Below are 21,405 nucleotides of genomic sequence, written 5' to 3'. Positions count from 1 at the left end.
ATGTCATTGAAAACTAAAAATTCTTAGAGATATTTAAGGTTAGATGTGATGGTGGTTTTTTACTTTAGCTTACTTTGGTTGAGGTTCATGAGACTGACTCCAAGAATAAAAGTGTTAACGGATGAGGAGCGTTTGATGGCTCTGGGACTGTATTCACTGGAGTTTAGAAACAGATACGGGGGGGGGGGGGGTTCTCATTGAAATCTTATCGAATATTGAAAGGCCAAGATGGATGGATGTGTGGAGAATGTTTCCTATAGTCAGGGAGTTTAGGACCAAAGGGCACAGCCTCAGAACAGGAGGAATTTCTTTAGCCAGAAGATAGTGAATCTGCAGAATTCATTGCCACAGATGACTGTGGAGGCCAAGTCATTGGTTATATTTAAAGCAGAGGTTAAGTGTTCTTGAATAGTTAGGACGCCAAAGGTTACGGGTTGAAGATGGTAGAATGAGAAAGAGAGGGATGATAAATCGGCCATGATGGACTGGCAGAGCAGACTCAATGGGCTGAACGGCCTCATTCTGCACCCGCGCCTTATGGAAATGCCGACCTTAAGGGGCACAGTCTAAAAATGAGGAATCGACTATTCAGGAGTGCGAATGGAAAACATTTCTTCAGATTGAGGTTATCACATTTTTGGAATTCTCTTTTCAAGATGGGTGTAGGGTCAGTTGTCTAGTATATTAATGACAGATCAATATGTTTTTAGATATTAATAGGTCTAGAGATACATCTTTTGAATGGGTTTGGAAATTAACGATCACCTGCAATCTTATTCAATGGACATCACACTCAAGGGCCTGATTGACCTTTCTCTGCTTCTATGTTCAAATAATTTTATTCCCAGATGACTCAATCTGGATTGTGTCCTGCTTTTGAAGTTCCAAGTAAATTTATTATCGAAGTACATAGAAGTCACCATATACAGCCCTGAGATTCATTTTCTTGTGGGCATACTCAATAAATACACAATAGAATTAATGAAATACCACACCAACTTTGGCATACAACCAATGTGACAAAGACAACAAACTGTGCAAATACATAAAGAAAGAAATAATAAATAAGCAGTTAATACCGAGAACATGAGTTGAGGAATTTTTAGAAGTGAATCCATAGGTTGTGGGAGCATTGCAATGATGGGGCAAGTGAAGTTGAGTGAAGTTATCCTCTTTTGTTCAAGAGCCTGCTGGTTGAGGGGTAGTAACTGTTCCTGAGCCTGGTGGTGTGAGTCCTGAGGTCCCTGTACCTTCATCCCAATGGCAGCAGCAAGAAGACAACATGACCTGGGTGGAGGGCGTCCCTGATGATGGATGCCACTTTCCTGTAACAGTGCTTAATGTATATGTGCTCAATGGAGGGGAGGGTTTTACCTGTAATGGACATGCCAAATAGTTGCAGACTCCTAAGGAAGTAGAGGCACTGCCTAATTGGCTTACATGCTGGGCCCAGGGCAGGTGCTCCAAAAATTAAACACAGAAGAATTTAAAGTTGCTAACCCTCTTCACCTCTGATCCTCTGATGAGGACTGGCTCATGGAGCTCTGCTTTCTTCCTCCCAAGGTCAATAATCAGCTCCTTGGTTTTGCTGACATTGAGTAAGAGGTTGATGTTATGGCACCACTCAGCCAGATTTTCAGTCTCCCTCCAATATACTGATTTGTTAACACTTTTGATTCAGCCTATGATAGTGGTGTCGTCAGCAAACTTAAATATGGCATTGGAACTGTGCTTAGCCACACAGTCAGAAGTGTAAAGCAAGTAGAACAGGGGGCTGAGCACACAGTCTTGTGGTGCACCATGTGTTGATGGAGATTGTGGAGATGCTATTGCCAATCTGAACTAACTGAGGTCTGCAAGTGAAGAAATTGAGGATCCAATTGCACAAGGATATATTGAGGTCAAGGTTTTGAAGCTTATTAATTAGTTTTGAGGGGACAATGGTATTTACTGCCAAGCTGTAGTCAATAAAAAACACCTGATTTATGAAGATTTGTTGTCCAGATGTTCCAGCATTGAGTCAATGAGATGGCATCTGATGTGGATCTGTTGCTCCAGTAGACAAATTGGAGCAGATCCAAGTCACTTCTCAGACAGAAGTTAAGATGTTTTACCACCAACCTCTCAAAGCACTCATCGCTGTGGATATAAGTGTTTGTGGGTAATAGTCATTGAGGCAGGTTATTACCTTCTTAGACATCGGTTAAACTGAAGTCTGCTTGAAGCATGTGGCTGCATCAGACTGCAGAAGCAAGAGATTAACGACCTCAGTGAATACTCCAGCCAGTTGATCAGCACAGGCCTTTAGCCAGGTACCCCGTCTGGGCCATATACCTTTCATGGGTTCACTCTCCTGAAAACTGCTCACGTGTCAGCCTCAGAGACTGAAATCACAGGATCATCGGGAGCTGTGGAAGTTTGCGATGAGTCCTCCATGTTTTTATGGTTAAGCTGAGCATAGAAAGCTTTCAACTCATCTGGAAGCAAAGCCCTGTTGTGACTTATATCACCTGATCTAACTTTATCAGAGGTGATAGCATTCAAGCTTGGCCACAAATGTTGAGCATCCTCCATTGATTCGAGTTTAGTCCAAAATATTACTCTTGACAAATCAAAATCCCTGTTTCTAACAGTTAGAAAAGATTGATACTGAGGTTTCCAGGATGGTACATCTATATTTTTTCCTAAATATTACAACATACTTTTAATTAAGCTCTTTGGATTTATTCAAACAGACAGCGGATGCAGCGGTCAGCTATGTATGAACTATGCCAAGGGATGAAAGGCATCAGCATTGAATTTGTACGCTTGCAACTGACTCACGAAGAGTTCCTGTGCATGAAAGTCCTTCTCCTACTTGGCACAAGTAAGTTACACGTTCACTCTTACTCTGTTTAACATTGTGAAAATTAATTGTTCTTCCGGGAAATATTTTGCTGAAGGCTGAGATGCATGGTTCAGTAACTAAATTCTTGCTAAACTAATGTTGAGTTAATGAACATATACCAAAGAGAAGAAGCAATGAGAAACAGATATTTGTAAGCATTTTGAGTTATTTTGATGTTTTTATCAGTTGTAAGCAAACTCTTTCTGCTTACACAGTTGTATCATTTGACACCACAGTATCTAGACTGGATGTGACAGAGAAAAGCTGAGAAACAGGTAACTGAGCCTCAAGTGATTCGAGCAGGAAGCATTGGCAAGAATGGAAATAGAGAAAGCAAAGGAAGTATTAATTGTAAATAAGTGGTCTGAATGACATCCTTCGTAAATCGGCATTATGACGAAAGCAAGACACGTTTCTTAAAAATTCTTTTGTCTCTGTATTTAAAGTTATAGGTAGATGGAATTTTAAAGTATTTAGTTGCTTACTTTACAACATAGCAGAAAAAAAGCAGTCAAATTTTAATTTGAATCAAATTTTCTTTGAAATAATCAGAATCTGTAAGAAAGATTGATTAAATTTGGTACATATGAAGTGTAAACTGAGAAGGAATGTGATTAATAGGTTCGTGAATGACAGATGCTCCTGGAAAGCATTTAAAGTTTCTCACTTCAATAGTTTGGAATTGGAATGGAACATTACACTTTAAGTTACTTTTCTGGATTATGTATGACTGTACCGAATCTCTACTTCGTTGTAGAACATACATATAAAACTCTTTTAAGTTATCCTGGCAGGTGTTCTAACCAGTAATAACATTTCAAGATAATGTTTCAGATTGGAAGAGCAGTGTGCGATAGCTTGCTGGGTGTGTGTGCTAATCATGGATAAAGGAAGTGTACAAATCTTGCATTCTGCACAGTATTTAATAAATGCCATTCAATAACTGTATTTGTTTATGTGTGGTATTCTGGGAAGTTTTTCTGTTTAATTCCACTTATCTACTTTAATAATACTGTGGCCCTTTAGGGGTTGGGGTGGGCGTGGTCGAGTATTCCTACTGACCAGCACTATCTGTTGTTCTTGTGTTAAAATGCTCTTGTGGGATTATGGTGGGAAGTTCCCGTTCAGTTATCGTTACATTTTAGCTTGGGTTATACAGTTACTCGCTTGTGCGTTTGTGAGTCACCCTGACTGACTGTAACCAGGGTGTGTGATCATTGCCACCCCCATCTCAAGTCAAGGCAAGTCACTTTGATTGTCATTTCGACCATAACTGCTGGTACAGTACATAGTAAAAATGAGACAACGTTTTTCAGGACCATGGTGTTACATGACTCAGTTCAAAAACTAGACTGAACTACACAAAAAAAAAACAACACAGAGAAAGCTACACTAGACTGCAGACCTACACAGGACTACATAAAGTGCACAAAAACAGTGCAGGCATTACAATAAATAATAAACAGGACAATAGGGCAAGGTGTCAGTCCAGGCTTCGGGTATTGAGGAGTCTGATAGCTTGGGGGAAGAAACTGTTACATAGTCTGGCCGTGAGAGCTCAAATGCTTCAGAGCCTATTTCCAGATGGCAGGAGGGAGAAGAGATTATCTGAGGGGTGCATGGGGTCCTTCATAATGCTGTTTCCTTTGCGGATGCAGCGTGTAGTGTAAATGTCCGTGATGGCGGGAAGAGAGACCCCGATGATCTTCTCAGCTGACCTCACTATCCGCTGCAGGGTCTTGCAATCCGAGACGGTGCAATTTCCAAACCAGGCAGTGATCCAGCTGCTCAGGATGCTCTCAATACAACCCCTGTAGAATGTGATGAGGATGGGGGTGGGAGATGGACTTTCCTCAGCCTTCACAGAAAGTAGAGATGCTGCTGGGCTTTCTTTGCTATGGAGCTGGTGTTGAGGGACCAGGTGAGATTCTCCGTCAGGTGAACACCAAGAAATTTGGTGCTCTTAACGATCTCTACCGAGGAGCCGTCAAAGTTCAGCGGGGAGTCGCTCCATACCCTCCTGAAGTCAACAACCATCTCTTTTGCTTACATTAAGAGACAGGTTGTTGGCTCTGCACCAGTCCGTTAGCCGCTGCACCTCCTCTCTGTAAACTGACTCATCATTCTTGCTCGTAAGACCCACCACAGTCATGTCATTGGCGAACTTGATGATGTGGTTCGAGCTGTGTGTTGCAGCACAGTCGTGGGTCAGCAGAGTGAACAGCAGTGGACTGAGCACGCAGCCCTGGGGAGCCCCCGTGCTCAGTGTGATGGTGTTGGAGATGCTGCCCCCCGATCTGGACTGACTGAAGTCTCCCAGTCAGGAAGTCTAGGATCCAGTTGCAGAGGGAGGTGTTCAGGCCCAGTAGGCTCAGCTTTCCAATCAGTTTCTGAGGGATGATTGTGTTGAATGCTGAAGAGTATGAACAGCATCCGAACGTATGTGTCTTTTTTGTCCAGGTGGGTTAGGGCCAGATAATAATATATATATAAAATAATAATAGATAATAATAATAATAATAGGTAGTTCACTATCTGTAGGTGACTAAAAGGGTTCTCTCCCCAGGTTGTAGTGCCTGGTCTGTTTTTGTGGCGTTTCACAATAAAAATGGTTGTTGAGATTAACGAGCTTACTCATCTGTCATCATGAGGGTTGCCAACTTTCTCACTCCCAAACAAGGGACAAAAGGTGGCATGCCACGGCAGTGTGGGGATGGTGCAGGCCTGGGATGAAGTGACTGAGGGAGCTGGCAGATGGTAATGGGGACCTCTTTCAAAGAGAGAGAGAGAAACAACTCTGAATAGGTAAACAAATCCAATATATGAACCATGTGTACATATCTTCAGTGTTAGATATGAAATGTAACACCAAATTATAACAAAGCATAATACAGAGCATAGTCTGACTACCAGTCAGATATGAAATAACACCAAATAACCCTATCTGTACGTGACTATAGACATAATCACTGCAAAAGAGGAAAAGGAGGGACTCACCATGTCTACTTTTTCCATGGATATTTCTTGCTGCTCTTGACTGATTCAAGCAGTCCTTTGTCCTTTTGCACAGCCAGAGAAGTGCTTAATTGACAAGTCACAATCCACAGATATATGAAGTTCATTTTTGCTCAGCTCTGTGCTGCATCTGTTTCTTGAGTCTGACCATTTAATGGTCATCAGAGAGGAGATCCTCTCTACTAAGGCATTTGATCCTGGCACATTGAGGACAAGTGAGACAATCCTGAACATGTTGATCAAGTTGGCTTTCCGTATGTTTTGGAAAACTGCCACCCACTTCTCACTGGTGGATTTTGTGCTACTCTGTCTGGCTTTCTGTATTTCCTCCCGGCTAGCACAAAACTCTTCCTAGAGTTGGTCCATATTGACTGTCTGTCATTTTGAGGGCAGCCACCACCTGCCCCAGGTCAGTGAAGGAGAGCTCCTCATAGAGGCCGATCGGTTTCAGTTTCATCATTACATTTTCTGGTGAGAAATCAAACCACTTGTCAATGTATGTAATGACAGAGTCACAGAACTTCACAAAGTCCTGTTGCTGCTTGGACCTTTGTGCGGGCACTTGTTTGTCCGTCAGCTGCTTGGTCTGGTATCCTGTTTCCACTGAAGCACCTTCATTTTGAACTTTCAGACTTCCTTGTAAACATCTGTGATGCAGAGTTTTGTTTCCTTCAGCTTTTTCACGAGTTGGTCAAAAGCACACCCCACGTTGTGGAAAAAGCACAGATAAATTTCAGTATCTTCTGTTTTTTCTTCATCCTCAAAAATCCTCTTCAGTGCCACAGGACAAGTCTGGAGGGAGCTGAGGTATGACGTGAGAGCTGGCCCTCTTTGCAGGAGACGTTCGACAGCTGGGTGAAGAGAGAGCCGTCGTGTGCAAACATGACGCAGAAGTTCACGCCACTCGGTGTCAACAAAGGCAAAAAATGAACGCAGTTCCTCTCTTCGGGAAGCATATTGAGTCGTGGCTGTAGACCTTTAGAACAATTGTCTGAATATCCACTGACAGCTGATCACAGGCGTGTTTGCAGGCATTAGGAGCTATGTCAGCTGGGCAGTTAGCTTTCAGAATGCGATTGTTGGCACAGCTCAAAAACTGGTAAACTGAGTGGTGTTTTCCAAAGTTTACATTGGCATTATCTGCTGCATGGGCTGTGACGTGTCTAATATCCAGTCCATACTTTTCCAGGCAGCTCATCAGAGCTTGATGTGTGCCATTTGCAGTTTCATCACTTTCACTGCACTCCATCAGACACAGAAATATATCACGCACACTGGACACATTTGTCTGTCTCCCTTGTTTGAGGCATCGATGGCAACTGAGAAACACACAGGTTCACCTTCTTCGGTCGGGGACAGATCATGCATAATATCCCTCACAGTCATTGGTCCTAAAACATTCACTGTCATCATCTCAGCTTTCGTTCTTCCCAAATGCATCTTCTTCACAACATTTGAGTCATTAAACAAAGCACCGTTGAGCTTAGCAAGACAGTCAGTGCTGTTGTAGCTGAGCCCGTGTTTTAACTGTACGGTACACATTCGAGGCTTCACTGGCCGCGATTTTGTCATTTTCCACAGTAGATTTCATGAAGAATGCACCAATATTGCTTGCACCTTTAGCTAGTGTGGCCTTCTTGTGCACTTCTGCGGAAGCATGCTGAGTTAGGTCATTCTCACCTCCGTGGCCAGTTGAGAATTCCCGACGGCATAAAGTACAGAAGGCCTTCATCGACGTCGAGTCACCGCTGACGGGCTTAACCCATGTCTTTTTTGCTTCTGTTGCTTGCTGTAGCTGCACAGTCTTTTCTTTTTTGGAGGTTTATCCATATTGGCACATGCCAAATCGACCAACCACTAGACATTACTGAAACTTTTTGTTTTGGCAGGAATTGGCAAAATATAGCACACAACTGATGCACATAAGGGGGCCTGTGATTGGATGTCAGGTGAATCACTCGTGCATAGTGTCAATAGCACATGAAACACGCACACACGCTGTTGTACCAGATCTAGGATCTGCCTGTAAGCATGCCCTCTGGTGATTGCAGAGCAGTAGCAGTCAAATACAGGACAAGGGCGGTCCCGTATGGGACAAACCAATTTAACCCAATATACGGGATGTCCCAGCTAATACGGGACATTTGGCAAGCCTGGTCACCATGGACTGAATGCTCGCCACGTTGGTGTCAGGAGTGGGAATAGAAACTGACAACAAGATTGAAGAGCTACGACATTGGATGGAGCACCTTGAAACCCAGGGAATAATTTGAGGGACTGAACCGTATGTCTCCCCCCACATCCCCGGGCCGGGCTCAGCTCTTGAAGACCGGACCCAGAGGGAGGACATGGGAACCGAGCATTGTACCTTCCAAGGGAATCCCGAAGGAGCAAGCGTTCCTAGGCACCCCAACCCAGGGGACACAGCGGAGTGTATCAGCCGCCTTCCTCGTGGCTTGCAGTGGGGAACCCAAGACACCACAGCTATCGGAGGACAGGGAATGTGGCAGGGACCACTGATGCCATCAGAGCAAGAGGAAGACCAAACGGTCTCCACGATTCAGGCTATAAGATCTCCAGATACAACGATACCAGCGGACTGGAGCCTTACCCAGTGCAAGCCAAGCTTGCCACATGGCACCACGGGTGGTACACCTTGCCCTGGCGCTGGAAGGGGATGCCCTGCGGACCTCCTCGACCCAGTGCCGGTGGAGCAGTGTGCCTGCAGAACCCTTGTAGCGGCACTTAGCGCCGTTTCAAGCAGAGGCCATCGGAGGAAGCAATGTGGGAAGAACTAGGCAGCAGGTGGCTCCGTGTGGGAGAAAGACTGAGGCACTTGAGGCAGGGCTCCACCATTGTGCTGGGCATGTTCCCTCCCGCAGCCTTTGTATAAGTGGCTGGCATGAGAGGGCACGGGTTTAAGGTGCTGGGGAGATGTCAGGGGTAAGTTTTTTACACAGAGAGCGGTGAGTGCGTGGAATGGGCTGCCGGCGACGATGGTGGAGGCAGATATGATAGGGTCTTTTAAGAGACTCCTGGATAGGTACATGGAGCTTAGAAAAATAGAGGGTTGTGGATATCCTTAGGTAATTTCTAAGCTAAGCGCATGTTGGGCACAGCTTTGTGGGCCGAAGGGCCTATATTGTGCTGTAGGTTTTCTGTGTTTCTAAGCACTGATGGCAGAGCGTCTTCAGCAGCATATTCACCACCGTGCCACGGAGCAATCTGTGTGGCGAGGCAGAGCTTGAGGTCCAGGGCTGCCCCACACCAGCGCCGCTTCAGCTGGCAGCTGGTAGCGCGGTAGACCTCCCCACCATTGACCAGCGGCTGCACAGCGAGCAGGTGAGTGATCCCTCGCTGGCCCAGGTGAGCCACGGCTAACTCACCTGGATGGCTAACAGTGGGACGGCAGCTGCAGTGGGCCGAGGCTCCACCCTGGCCCTAATCTCATAGCGGAGAATGCTGGAGATGCGCGATGGGTTGCTGTTCTGGTGGTGGTGGTGGCTTTCCGGCGGTGACAAACACCTCCTGCAGCTAGTGGTCCCCCGGGGGATCTGTTCCACGGTGCTGCGGTCAGTGTATGGGCCATTTCGGGGTTGCAAAGACGTTGAGCAAGTTACTGGCCTGGGTACAGGGATTCCGTGGAGCTGTTCGAGGACTGCTCACCAGTGAGCATAGTTGGTGGAGCATAGTTTTATAGACATTCTCAAGTAACTCATAATTGAGTTATTTAACTGTGACAATGATCACATTCAAACAAACTCCTTTCCCAAAGATTTTGTAGATGTATGTACTTAAATCTGTACTGGGGTGAGGGGTAGGCTAGGAGAATCTTAGGGATTGGAAGCTTCAGAATATAACCAAACCCTAGAAGATAGAACAGTACTACTCAGCGACAGGCCGATCGGTCCAAACATTGTGCCGAACTAGCAAAACAAAAACACCAATCCCTCCTACCTACACCATATCCATATCCCTCCATCTTCTACATCCATGTGCTTATCCAAACATCTCTTGAGAGCCTCTAATGTATGTGTCTCTACCACCATACCAGGCAGCACATTCCAGGCATCCACCAGTCTCTGAGTGAAATACTTACCCCTCACATCCCCCCCTCACCTTCAGTGCACTCCCTCTGGTATTAGACATTTCAACCCTGGCAAACAGACTTCCTGTCTACTCTATCTATGCCTCTCACAATCTTGTAAAGCTCCATCAGATCTCTCCTCAGCCTCCTGCACTTCAGAGAAAACGACCCAGGTTTATCCAGCCTCGTGTGATAGCACATGCCCTCTAAACCAGGCAGCTTTCTGGTTCTTGCCCTTAACAGTGTACTGTCTCCTTGCATTTGCCCTACCAAGGTGCAAAACCTCACAGTTATCTGGGTTAAACTCCATCTGTCATTTCTCTGCCCATATCCACCACTGATCTATATCGTGTTGTATTCTTTGTCAGTCTTCTACACTATCCACAAGTCTACCAATCTCGATATCATTGGCAAATTTACTAACACACCCGTGAACTTTTTCATCCAGGTCATTTACATACATCACAAACAGCACAGATCTCTGAGGAACACCACTAATCACAGACCTCCAGCTCAGATAAGTGCCTTCAACCACTACCCTGTCTTCTACAAGCAAGCCAGTTCTGAATCTAAACAGCCATTTCGCCATGGATCTGGTACATCTTAATCTTCTGAATTAACCTCCCATGAGAGACTTTGTCAAACACTTCACTAAAATCCATTGCAGACAACATCCACTACCCTATCCTCAGCAATCTCTCTCGTCACTGTCAAAAAATCCAGTCGTTGGTAAGGCACGACCTGCCACGCACAAAGCCGTGCTGGCTCTTCCATGGGTTTCCAAATGCTCATGTAGCCTGTCCCTAAGACAGAATTTTCTCACAGTCTGTAGTTCTCAGGATTTTCCCTTCTTAAACAGAGGTACAACATTAGCCACTCACCAGTCTCATCTGTGCCTAGCGAGGACACAAAGATACTGGTCAAGTGCCCAGCAGTCTTGTTTCTTGCCTCCTTCAGTAACCTGAGGTAAATCTCATCAGGTCCTGAGGACATATCTACTTTATTATTCACGAGGAGGCCCAACACTTCCTTCTCATTGACCTCTAAACACTCTAACATAACTCTACACTGGTCCTCTCGTCATCCATATCCTCCTCCTTGGTAAATACTGAAGCAAAGTACTTGTTAAGAACCTCATTCATATTCTCGGCATCCAAGCAAATATTCACCCCTTTATCCTTGAGTGGTCCCACTCTCTCCCTAGTTATCCTCTTGCGCTTGATGTATGTATAGAATTTCTTGGGACTCACTTGCCAAGGCCTCTCCTGGCTTTCCTAATGCCCTTCTTCAGTTCTTCTCTGGTTTCTTTATAATCTTCATGTGCTTCATTCGATCCTAACTTCCGAAGCTTTACATATTTTTTTCTTTTTCTTTTGACTAAATTTATCACCTCTCTGGACATCCAAAGTTCTATCCCTGTCCTTCTTTCTAACAGGTACGTGCCTTTCCTGTACTCTGTGCAATTAATCCTTAAACACCCACCACATGTCTGGATTGGACTTACCAGAGAAAAGGTGTTCGCAATTAACTCTTCTTAGTTCCTGCCTAATGCCTTGTAATTTGCCCTACTCCGATTTAAAACTCTCCTACAAGGACCATCCTTATCTGTAGCTGTCCTGAGAGTTAAGGAGTTGTGATCTCTGTTCCCTAACTGTTCACCCACTGAAGTGTCAGTCACCTGGCCAGGCTCATTACCAATAGCAGGTCCAGTACAGCTCCCTCTCTTGTTGGACTGCCCACATACTGAGTTATGAAACCTTCCTGAAACACTTAACAAATTCTGCCCCATCTAAACCCCTTGCACTAAGAAGGGCCTAGTTTACCTGATACATTAATCACACATTCCTGTCCTCGCTCATCCTACACTTAAGTAATGGCTACAACGTTGTAATTCCATGTACTGATCCATGCTCTGTTCATCACCCTTACCCATAATACTCCTAGCATTAATGTACACACTTCAAACTATCCGACCCATCATACCTGTTAGTTCAATTTTGTCTTTCTTTATCTTCCCTGACGTTTGCCTTCTGGTCTGATCCTTCCCTTACCGACCTGGGGCTCTGGTTCCCAGCCCCCTGCAAAACTAGTTTAAACTCTCCCAAGTGGCATCACCAAACGTCTGAACCAGGATACTGTTCTCCCTCCAGTTCAGGTGCAACCCATTCCTCTTGTGTAGGTCAACCTCTCCCCCCCCCCCCCAGAAAAGGTTCCAATGATCCAAGAACTTGAGACCCTGTCCCCTGCACCATCTCCTCAGCCACTCATTCATCTGCACTATAATCCCAATCCTACCTGCACTAACACGTGGCACAGGGAGTAATCCAGTAATTACAACCTCAGAGGTCCTTCTCGTCAGCCTCTTGCCTAACTCTATGTACTCAATACATAGGAGCTCTTCCCCTTTTCTGTCTATGTCATTGGTGTCAATATGCACCAAGACCCCTGGCTGTCCCCCTCCCCCTTAAGAATATCCTGCAGCCGCCCTGATACCCTAGCAGCTGGGAGGCAGCACACCACCCCGGTGTCTCTTTTACGGCCATAGTATCTCCATTCTGTCCCCCTAACTATTGAGTCCCCTGTAACTGAAAATAAAATTGGAGCATGAGCTGAAAGGCTCATTTCCTAGCTAAGCAGTGGAACCATTGCAGGAATCTAAAATTAAATGTAAATAACAAGTTGAACTTCCGCAGGCTTTTATTGTGGTTGAAGAAGCCTACAGTATGACTGGAAGAAAAGTTCAACAACAAAGCAAGGAAGAGAAAACTAAACAATTAGTAAAGGAAGTGGCTTTGAGAAGGGGTTTTATGGGGAACTTCTTTGGAAAAGGCATGCAAGTGGTTGAGTATATTAGCCTCTGCAGAGATTTGGTTGCAAATGGGGAGTCAAGGTGCAGAATTAAGTTCTCCTCAAGTGGGATTCCAATGGTCTTTCTTACCTCTTGGAGCTCCCCCTTGATCCTCTGTTGCCTTTCTGTGCGGCAGAACAGGATACGAGCAGTGGTTTAGACTATGGTAAATTGGTGTATTATTGTCAGATGTACTAAGGTACAATGAGAAATTTGTCTTGCACATCGTCCACATAGATTGTTGTATTACAGCAGAGCGTTGAAGTAATTCAAGAGAAAGCAATAACAGAACTCAAAATAAAGTGTTACAGTTACAAAGAAAGTAGAGTGCAGATGGAGAATAAGGGGCAAGGGTGTAGTGAGGTAGATTGTGAGGTCAAGAGCCTAACTTATCTCACTGGGGAGCAATTCAATAGTCTCCTGAACAGCAGGGTAGAAGCTGTGCTTGACCCTTTGGTATGCACTTTGTATCCTTTCCCTGATAGAATGGGAGAGAAGGAGGAATCTGGGAGGATAGGGACTTTGATTATATTGCCACTTTTATGAAGACCACAGGGAATGCACTCAGAAGTTGATAATGCTGCATTGTTTGTATTTCTTATTTTAAGAATAAATATATTTCCACTGTTTCCAAATGCCTTTGATCATCAGGCATATTTAGAAACAGTGGTGCAGAGGTTCTTGCTGAATTAAAGTGCATTTAACATATGCAATCTTTATGCAAATTATTCTGAATGAAAAAGAAGTAAAAATAAACACTTAATATACCATTTTGTTGAATGTTGGTGACATGTTTCAAATGAATGAAGCTGTGCTGGGTGTGTAGCCGTAGCCAGAGTAAGGGTTGGGGAAGGGAGGGCCAGATGCAAAGTGCATCCAGCCCCATGGTTCACTGAAATCAGGAACTGTCCTTGGACTCGGTAGTGTGCTGAGGCATGGAGTGAGTAGCCACCTGCACCAGCATCTTATCTCCAGCCCTTTCCTTTCTGCACAAGCCAAGAAGAGAACTGCAGTCAGCTGTCTTTTAACCATGCCGTCTGTCATTCAGCACAGTGTCCCTCATCTTGAACTGCTCCCTTCAATGCAAAGGAATGGAAACATGAGTGTGGTAATCACGTGAAGTTTGTAAGTCTTGTTTGAAATGACCCTTAATATCTTACACCAACTTGATCAAATATAGCTAAGATTCCAGATCACACCAGGACATTTGAACAGGGATTATCAGATGTGTAGAGTTCCATTATTCTTGCCAATTAGTGTGAGGAAGCAAAGTGGGATGTGGCCCCTTCTATAAATGTTCGGCCCTGCTAAGACTCAGAATCCACAATGAAAAACGCACATCATAACGATATGAAGTACTTGAAGTTATTAATCCTTAAGAATTTACAGTACATTCACATTGATTATATTTTTATTTGTATTAGTGAGTACTAAGAAGCCATTTATTAGACAACATTAATGTGGATAACAATTTTCTGATGCAAGTAACATGTCAGATTATCTTTCTACGTACAGTAAATAAATTAGTAACGTTAGAACCCAGTGGATGAGAGGGAGAGTCATGGAACAGGCCCTTAGGTTCATCTTGTCCGTGCCAAACTAGTAACTGCCTAGTTCCATCGACCTGCATCTGAACCAGAATCCTCCATACATATGTCCTCCATGTACAGTACCTACCAATTTTATCTTCATTTTTTTTCCATGGGCCCAAATCCCGCTGCAAGCTGTCACAGCCTTCCCTGCTCTTCCCTATCCCTGCCCCCAATCATGGTGTCACTCACAAATTTGCTGATCCAGTTTACCAAATTAACGTCCAGATTGTTGATGTTCCGTAGATGACAAACAACAACGGACCCAGCATTCCAATGGTCACAGGCCTCCAATCTACTGCCACTCTCTGGCTTCTCCCGCGGAACCAGTGTCTAATCCAATTTATTACCTCATCCTGAATGCCAAGTGACTGAACCTTCTTGACCAATCTGCTGTGTGGGACCTTGTCAAAAGCCTTGCTAAAGTCCGTGCAGCCAACATCCACTGCCTTGCCTTCATCATCTTTGCTGGTAATTTGAATTATTCGACTGAACATTCTGTAAACTGCTGTACACAGACACTTGCATGAATAAACAACAAAGTTCAAAGTGAGATTTACCACATTCATGTCACCACATACAGCCCTGAGATTCTTCTGTGTGCAAACTTAGCAGATCTATAGAACGGCAACTGTAAGCATCAAGAACATCAAGCTGTAAACAAACTGTGCAAATGCAGATATAAATAAATAGCAATAAATAATGAGCATGAATTAATATAACAGTGTCCTTAAAGGAGTGTAGCTATCCCCTTTTGTTCAAGAGCCTGATGGTTAAGGGGTCATAACTGTTCTTAGTGTACCTTCTACCTGCTGGCAGCAGTGAGAAGAGAGCATGCCTTGTGTAGTGAGGATCTCTGATGATTGATGCTACTTTTCTATGACAACGTTTCATGTGGATGTGCTCAACGTTTGGGGGGATTTTACCTGTGATGTACTGGGCTGCATCCACTACCGTTTGTAGGATTTTCTATTAAAGGCATCAGTGTCCCCACACCAGGCCATAATGCAACCAGTCAGCACACACTGTAGAGGCTAACCAGGTTTATCAATGGCATGTTGAATGTCCACAGTCTCCCGAGGAAGTAGAGGTGCTGTCATGCTTCCTTCGCAATTATATTTATCTGGTGGGTCCAGGACAGGTCTTCGGAAATAGTGACTCAAAAGAATTTAAAGTTACTGACCCTCTCCACCTCTGATCCTCCAATGATTACTGGCTCATGGACCTCTGGTTTCCCTCTCCTGAAGTATACAATCAGTTCCTTGGTCTTACTGACATTGAGTGAGATGTTGTTGTTATTACACCACTCAGCCAAGTTTTCCATCTCCCTCCTGTATGCTGATTAATTACCCCCTTTGACACAGCCCACAACAGTAGTGTCATCAGCAAACTTGTATCTGGTGTTGGGGATGTACTTAGTCACACAGTCATAGGGGTAAAGAGTAGAACAGGGGGCTAAGTGCACATCTCTGTGGAGCTCTTGCATTGATGGAGATTGTGGAGGAGATGCTTTTGCCAGTCCGAAATGACGGGTCGACAAGTGAGGAAATCCAGGATCCATTTGCACAAGGGGTACTGAGGCCCAGGTCTTGGAGTTTACTGATTAGTTTTGAGGGGATGTTGGTGTTAAATACTGAACTGTAGTCGATAAAGAGCATCCTGATGTATGCATCTTCACTGCACAGATGTTCCAGGGTTGTGTGAAGAGCTAATGAGATGGCATCTGCTGTAGACCTGTTGCTTCGCTAGGAGACTTGGAGTGGATCCAAGTCACCAATCAGACAGGAGCTGATATGCTTCAACACCAGCCTCTCAAAATACTTCATCACTGTGGATGTAAGTGCCACCTGACAATAGTCATTGAGACAGGCTACCACAATCTTCTTGGCCACCATTACCATTGAATCCTGTTTGAAGTGTCAGCCAGCTGGTCGGCACTGGTCTTCAGTACTTGCCCAGGTATTCGGTCTGGACCGGATTCTTTCTTTGCATTCAGTCTCTTGAAGGCAGCCCGCATGCCGTCCTCAGATACTGAAACCAGAGAATCATTGGGAGACATGGGGGTATGCGATGGTTGCTCCTTGTTCTGGGCATCAAAGTGAGCAGAGAAGGCATTGAGCTTGTCTGGAAGCGAAGTTCTGCTCTTTGCCTATGTCCGATGTCTTTGAACTTTGAATTAAATTTCCATTGGAACGTTAAATATTTTAATGCATAAATACAATTATCACTATACTACAAAGAAATTAATATGCAGGGATCATTAACAATATTCAGTATTTACAATAATAAAGCAATCTACTTTCACTGTTGCAACATAAGCCACATGAGATAAAACAGAGTTATTTTTGACTTCATCATAATAACGTAGTTTGTGTACTAATTCCACTACTTCGTTCTAGTTATACAGATACAAAGACTTAGTGCTGAAATTTGGAATATCAAGATACTCGAAGGGATACTTGACAGGGGAGCATTATATATCAGGAACTATCTCCAGCACAGCAGGAGTATTGTAGTTTCAGAGCTCTATGCCAAATCTTGAACTAATTCAGCAAAGTTGTGAATAGGAGTGGGGTGAATCAAGGACACTAGGAAATGTGCAGATGCTGGAATCTAAGCAACACACGCAAAATGCTCTAAGAACTCAGTGGGCCAGGCAGCTTCTGTGGAAAAGAGTGAACAGTCGGCATCTCAGGCCGAAGCCCTTCATCAGGTCCTGAAGAAGAGTCTCAGCCCAAAACATTAACTGTTTACTCTTTTCTGTTGGTACTGCCTGGCCAGCAGGGTGAATCAGGGTGCAGGTTTTATACAACTGATAAGCATGCTGACCTGCCCTGCCAGTCGTGCTCAGTCAAATGATTTATTTACTTGGCGATACAGAGCGGAGTAGGCCCTTCCGGCCTTTTGAGCTACACCACCCCAGCAACCCTACAACTCTGATTAACCAGAACTTAATCACAGGACAATTTACAATGACCAGTTAAACCTACCCAGTACATTGTAGGAGTAAACTGGAGCACCTGAGGAAAACCCACGCATTCCTCGAGGAGGGCACACAGAGACTCCTAGCAGAGTGGCGCCAGAATTGAACTCTGAACTCGGGAACATCCTGAGCTGTAATGGCATCGTGCTAACTGCTGCCCCATTATGTTTTAAGATAATGCTGGATGCATTCCATTTGCAGCATATATCCTTTAACACAGGATTCAGGATAATGACAGCGTACTAAAAAGCTGGGCATTAGCACTGGCATGTTCCTTGATTTGCAAATGTAAGTCAGTAGATGTATAACATCCCTACAGAGGTTAGTGAAGAGAAAGTTTATCGCTGCATGGCATATTTTCACTGTCAGTCATATATTCCCTTTACGAGAGTTTACAATTGATCTGGGCATTATTGCTCTGTGTTTCTAAGGCTATGACAGCCACAGGGATGAATGCTTGTATTTTCTGATAATGGAACCTATGTATGTAGTCATTAGAGAGGAACCTATCTATCTTAACTTCTTTAGAAGGAAAAAGTCAGCAGAGTTCATCCAAATTATTGAGAGAGTTCAGACTGGTTGCCTGCAAGGGTGATTAAGTTAAATGTTATGAAATGCCATGAGTGTACATCATGACCTGCACTCAAAAGGAAAATTATTATCAAGAAGAACTTGAATTTCACACTTAGTAAACTGCTCAAATTCTGGGTGTATGCGTTCTTCTTTGTGGATTAGACAGATGCTTTACACACTGAGGCCAACCAAAAGCAAAGTACTGCAAATGGAAGAAAAACTGAAATAAATGGAAAATACTGGAAATGCTTTTGTAGTTTGGCTCTTTTGAATCTTCCTTTAAGCTTTTAGTTTACAGTCATTGTGTTTCCTTGTGTTCAGGGTAATAATTTATTTCCCACCACTCATGAAATTCTGGTCAATTTCTAACCTCCCACTCTGGAGTCACCTTAGGGCTTACAGGTAACATCTTGCCACAGGAGCTCCGATTGTAATGCTTGAGAAAGGGTGGCAGCTCAGTTTATACCTCTGCTTTAGTTTCGGACACACATGGTTTTCCTTTGATAAATTTCACTAGCCTATCATCTTGAGCAACTTTACTCCAAATGGAGGGGAAATATGTATCTCTATCAGTCACAATTGAAGAAAAATTGCCAATTTGAAGGTGTAATTCACCCCCAAATATGACAAATACAAGACTGAGTCAGCCAGTGTTTAGGTTTCCCAGCACATTGCATGAAACTGATCAAGAAATACAAAACCCTTATTACTACAGGAGATAGAAAACAGGTAAAAAGAGGGATGTTATGCTGGACATGGGAGATTTCAATATGCAGGTAGAGAAAATATGGTTGGTGCTGAATCCCAAGAAAAGGAACTTCAGCATTACAGTGGAGTAAAAAAGAGCTACAGAGGTTGTGCAACATGCACAAAATGAGTCCTAATGAAAGGTCTCATGTGCCATACTCGAGGACATTAATCAAGATTAAAGCCCATAGTTTTAAAAGAAAGATACTAGCATAGACACAAGATTGACTAACTGGTAGAAGGCAAAGAGTGGGAATAAAGAGAACCTTTTTCTGGTTGGCTGCCAATGACTACTGGTGTTCTGGAGGGGTCTGTGTTGCGTCCGCTACTTTTCACATTACTCCCACAGTACTCCAAGTGAGGTCTTACCAGTGCCTTATAGAGCCTCAACATCACATCCCTGCTCCAATACTGTATTCCTCTAGAAATGAATGCCAACATTGCATTCGCCTTCTTCACCACTGACTCAACATGGAGGTTAATCTTAAGGGTATCCTGCACGAGGACTCCCAGGTCCCATTGCATCTCAGAACTTTGAATTCTCTCCCCATTTAAATAGTAGTCTGCCTGTTTATTTCTTTAACCAAAGTGCATGACCATACACTTTCCAACATTGTATTTCATTTGCCACTTCTTTGCCCATTCTCCCAATCTATCCAAGTCTCTCTGCAGACTCTCTGTTTCCTCAGCACTACCAGCCCCTCCACCTATCTTTGTGTCATCAGCAAACTTAGCCACAGAGCCATCTATTCCATAATCCAAAGCGTTGATACACAAGGTAAAAAAAAAGCAAATCCAACACGGCCCCTGTGGAACACCACTGGTAACCGGCAGCCAACCAGAATGGGATCCCTTTATTCCCACTCTCTGTTTCCTGCCAATCAGCCAGCGCTCTATCCACGTATGTAGCTTTCCCGTAATTCCACGGGCTCATTTAGCAGCCTCATGTGCGGCACCTTGTCTGTCTAGGCCAATTCGCCAAGGGGAAAAAAGACCTACTTCTAAGTTAATTAGATTAATTAAAGGAGCTTACCTGACTGGGTGCAAGTTGGTCCTCAGCCTCTGCTCGCTGAAGCCTCTCGAGCCAAAGCCTTCCTACTCTGTCTCCCTCTACTCTGTCACCTGTTACTATGTCGCTCACTCGGTTAATATCTTCACTTTTTAAACTCTCCCACTGTCTTGGAGGCTGAACTTCACGCAGTCATGACGTTTCGGGCCTAGACATTGACAGTGCTTCTCCTTATAGATGCTGCCTGGCCTGCTATGTTCCACCAGCATTTTGTGTGTGTTGAAAAAAAATGAACCCCATCTAACTGAGAAAAAAAAACCCATTAACTACAAAGAAAAAACCATTAGGAATCAACCCCCAGAAGCAATACATTTAACCATCATCTAAATATATAGAAAAAAAAACTCATCAACTGCCAATTCAAATCCATAAAGATTGTTTAATATCCGGGTAAAAATTTAAATTTGGAATTTTAGAGAGCTGTAAAGGTAATGGAGCTCCTAATATTGAAGTTAAATGAAATTGTTTAACAGCTTTTAATTCCAAATCAACCCAAAGTGGCTTTTGGCTCTTATCAAGCCAGTATAACCAAAAACATAATTGTCTAATATTCACAGCCCAATAATACAGTCTTAAATTAGGAAGTGTAAGTCCACCATCTTTTTTGGGTTTTTGTAAATGGTACTTGTTAATTCTTGGTCTCTTACTGTTCCAAATAAAGGAAGAAATAAGAGTCAATTTGATCAAAAAATTTTTTAGTTAAAAAGATAGGTATATTTTGGAAAATATATAAAAATCTGTGTAAAATCATCATTTTCACAACATGGATGTGACCTATTAAAGAAAGAGTAAGTGGATTCCATCTAGAAAATAATAATTTCATGGAGTCTACTAGAGGAACTATATTAGCTTAATAAAGATCTTTATATTTTTTTAGTAATTATAATACCTAAATATCAGAATGTATTAACAATTCTAAAAGGAATATCATTATATGTACTAACAGGAGCATTTAATGGAAACAATTCACTTTTATTCAAATTAAGTTTATGTCCTGAAAATTTTCCAAAATCTTTAAGTGTTTCCAAAAGATTAGGAATTGATTCCTCAAGATTCGAAATAAAAATCAAAAGATCATCTGCATAGAGAGAAATTTTATGTATGGTTCCATTTATAGAAATACTATGAACTCTCTGGCTGTCTCAGAGGCGAACCTTCACACGCTTGCGCAGTTGTGCCCCGTTCAAACTGCCGAAGAAATTACCTTTATATGGCATTAGTCAGACGGCACTTGGAATATTGTAAGCAATCTTGGTCCCCATATCTAAGAAAGGATGTGCTGACATTGGAGAGTGTCCGAAGAAGATTCACAAGATTAATCCCAGGAATGAAAGGGTTAATATAATGAAAGGGTGAATAAAATGGCTCTGGGACGGTATTCAATAGATTCCAGAAGAATGAGAGGCGAATCTCATTGAAACCCATTGAATATTGAAAGCCCTAGATGGGAGTGGACATGGAAAGGATGTTTCCAACTGTGGGACATCCCACTAGAACCAGAGGACATCCCTTTTGAAGGGAGATGATAAGGAATTTCTTTTGAAGAGAGATGATATGAATGAGTGTAGAACTTTCAGAGAAAAAGTTAAGTGTGGAGCTATTGAAGA

The 21,405-nt window shown here is 43.4% G+C and overlaps 1 protein-coding gene across 3 annotated transcripts in view; it reads left to right on the top strand.

The window, feature by feature from the left end:
* Nucleotides 1-21,405, top strand: part of nr3c2 (nuclear receptor subfamily 3, group C, member 2) — a 482,067-nt gene that overhangs the window by 442,519 nt on the left and 18,143 nt on the right. For all 3 annotated transcript variants that reach the window (XM_059965018.1, XM_059965017.1, XM_059965019.1), the window contains one exon: nt 2,736-2,866. In XM_059965018.1, the coding sequence (XP_059821001.1) occupies nt 2,736-2,866 (131 nt within the window). The remainder of the gene's footprint in view (nt 1-2,735; nt 2,867-21,405) is intronic.

Source organism: Hypanus sabinus, chromosome 3 (genome assembly GCF_030144855.1).
Source record: "Hypanus sabinus isolate sHypSab1 chromosome 3, sHypSab1.hap1, whole genome shotgun sequence".
Taxonomy (NCBI): Eukaryota; Metazoa; Chordata; class Chondrichthyes; order Myliobatiformes; family Dasyatidae; genus Hypanus; species Hypanus sabinus.
Note: the sequence above shows the minus strand (reverse complement) of the source record. Positions and strands in the feature narration are given on the sequence as shown.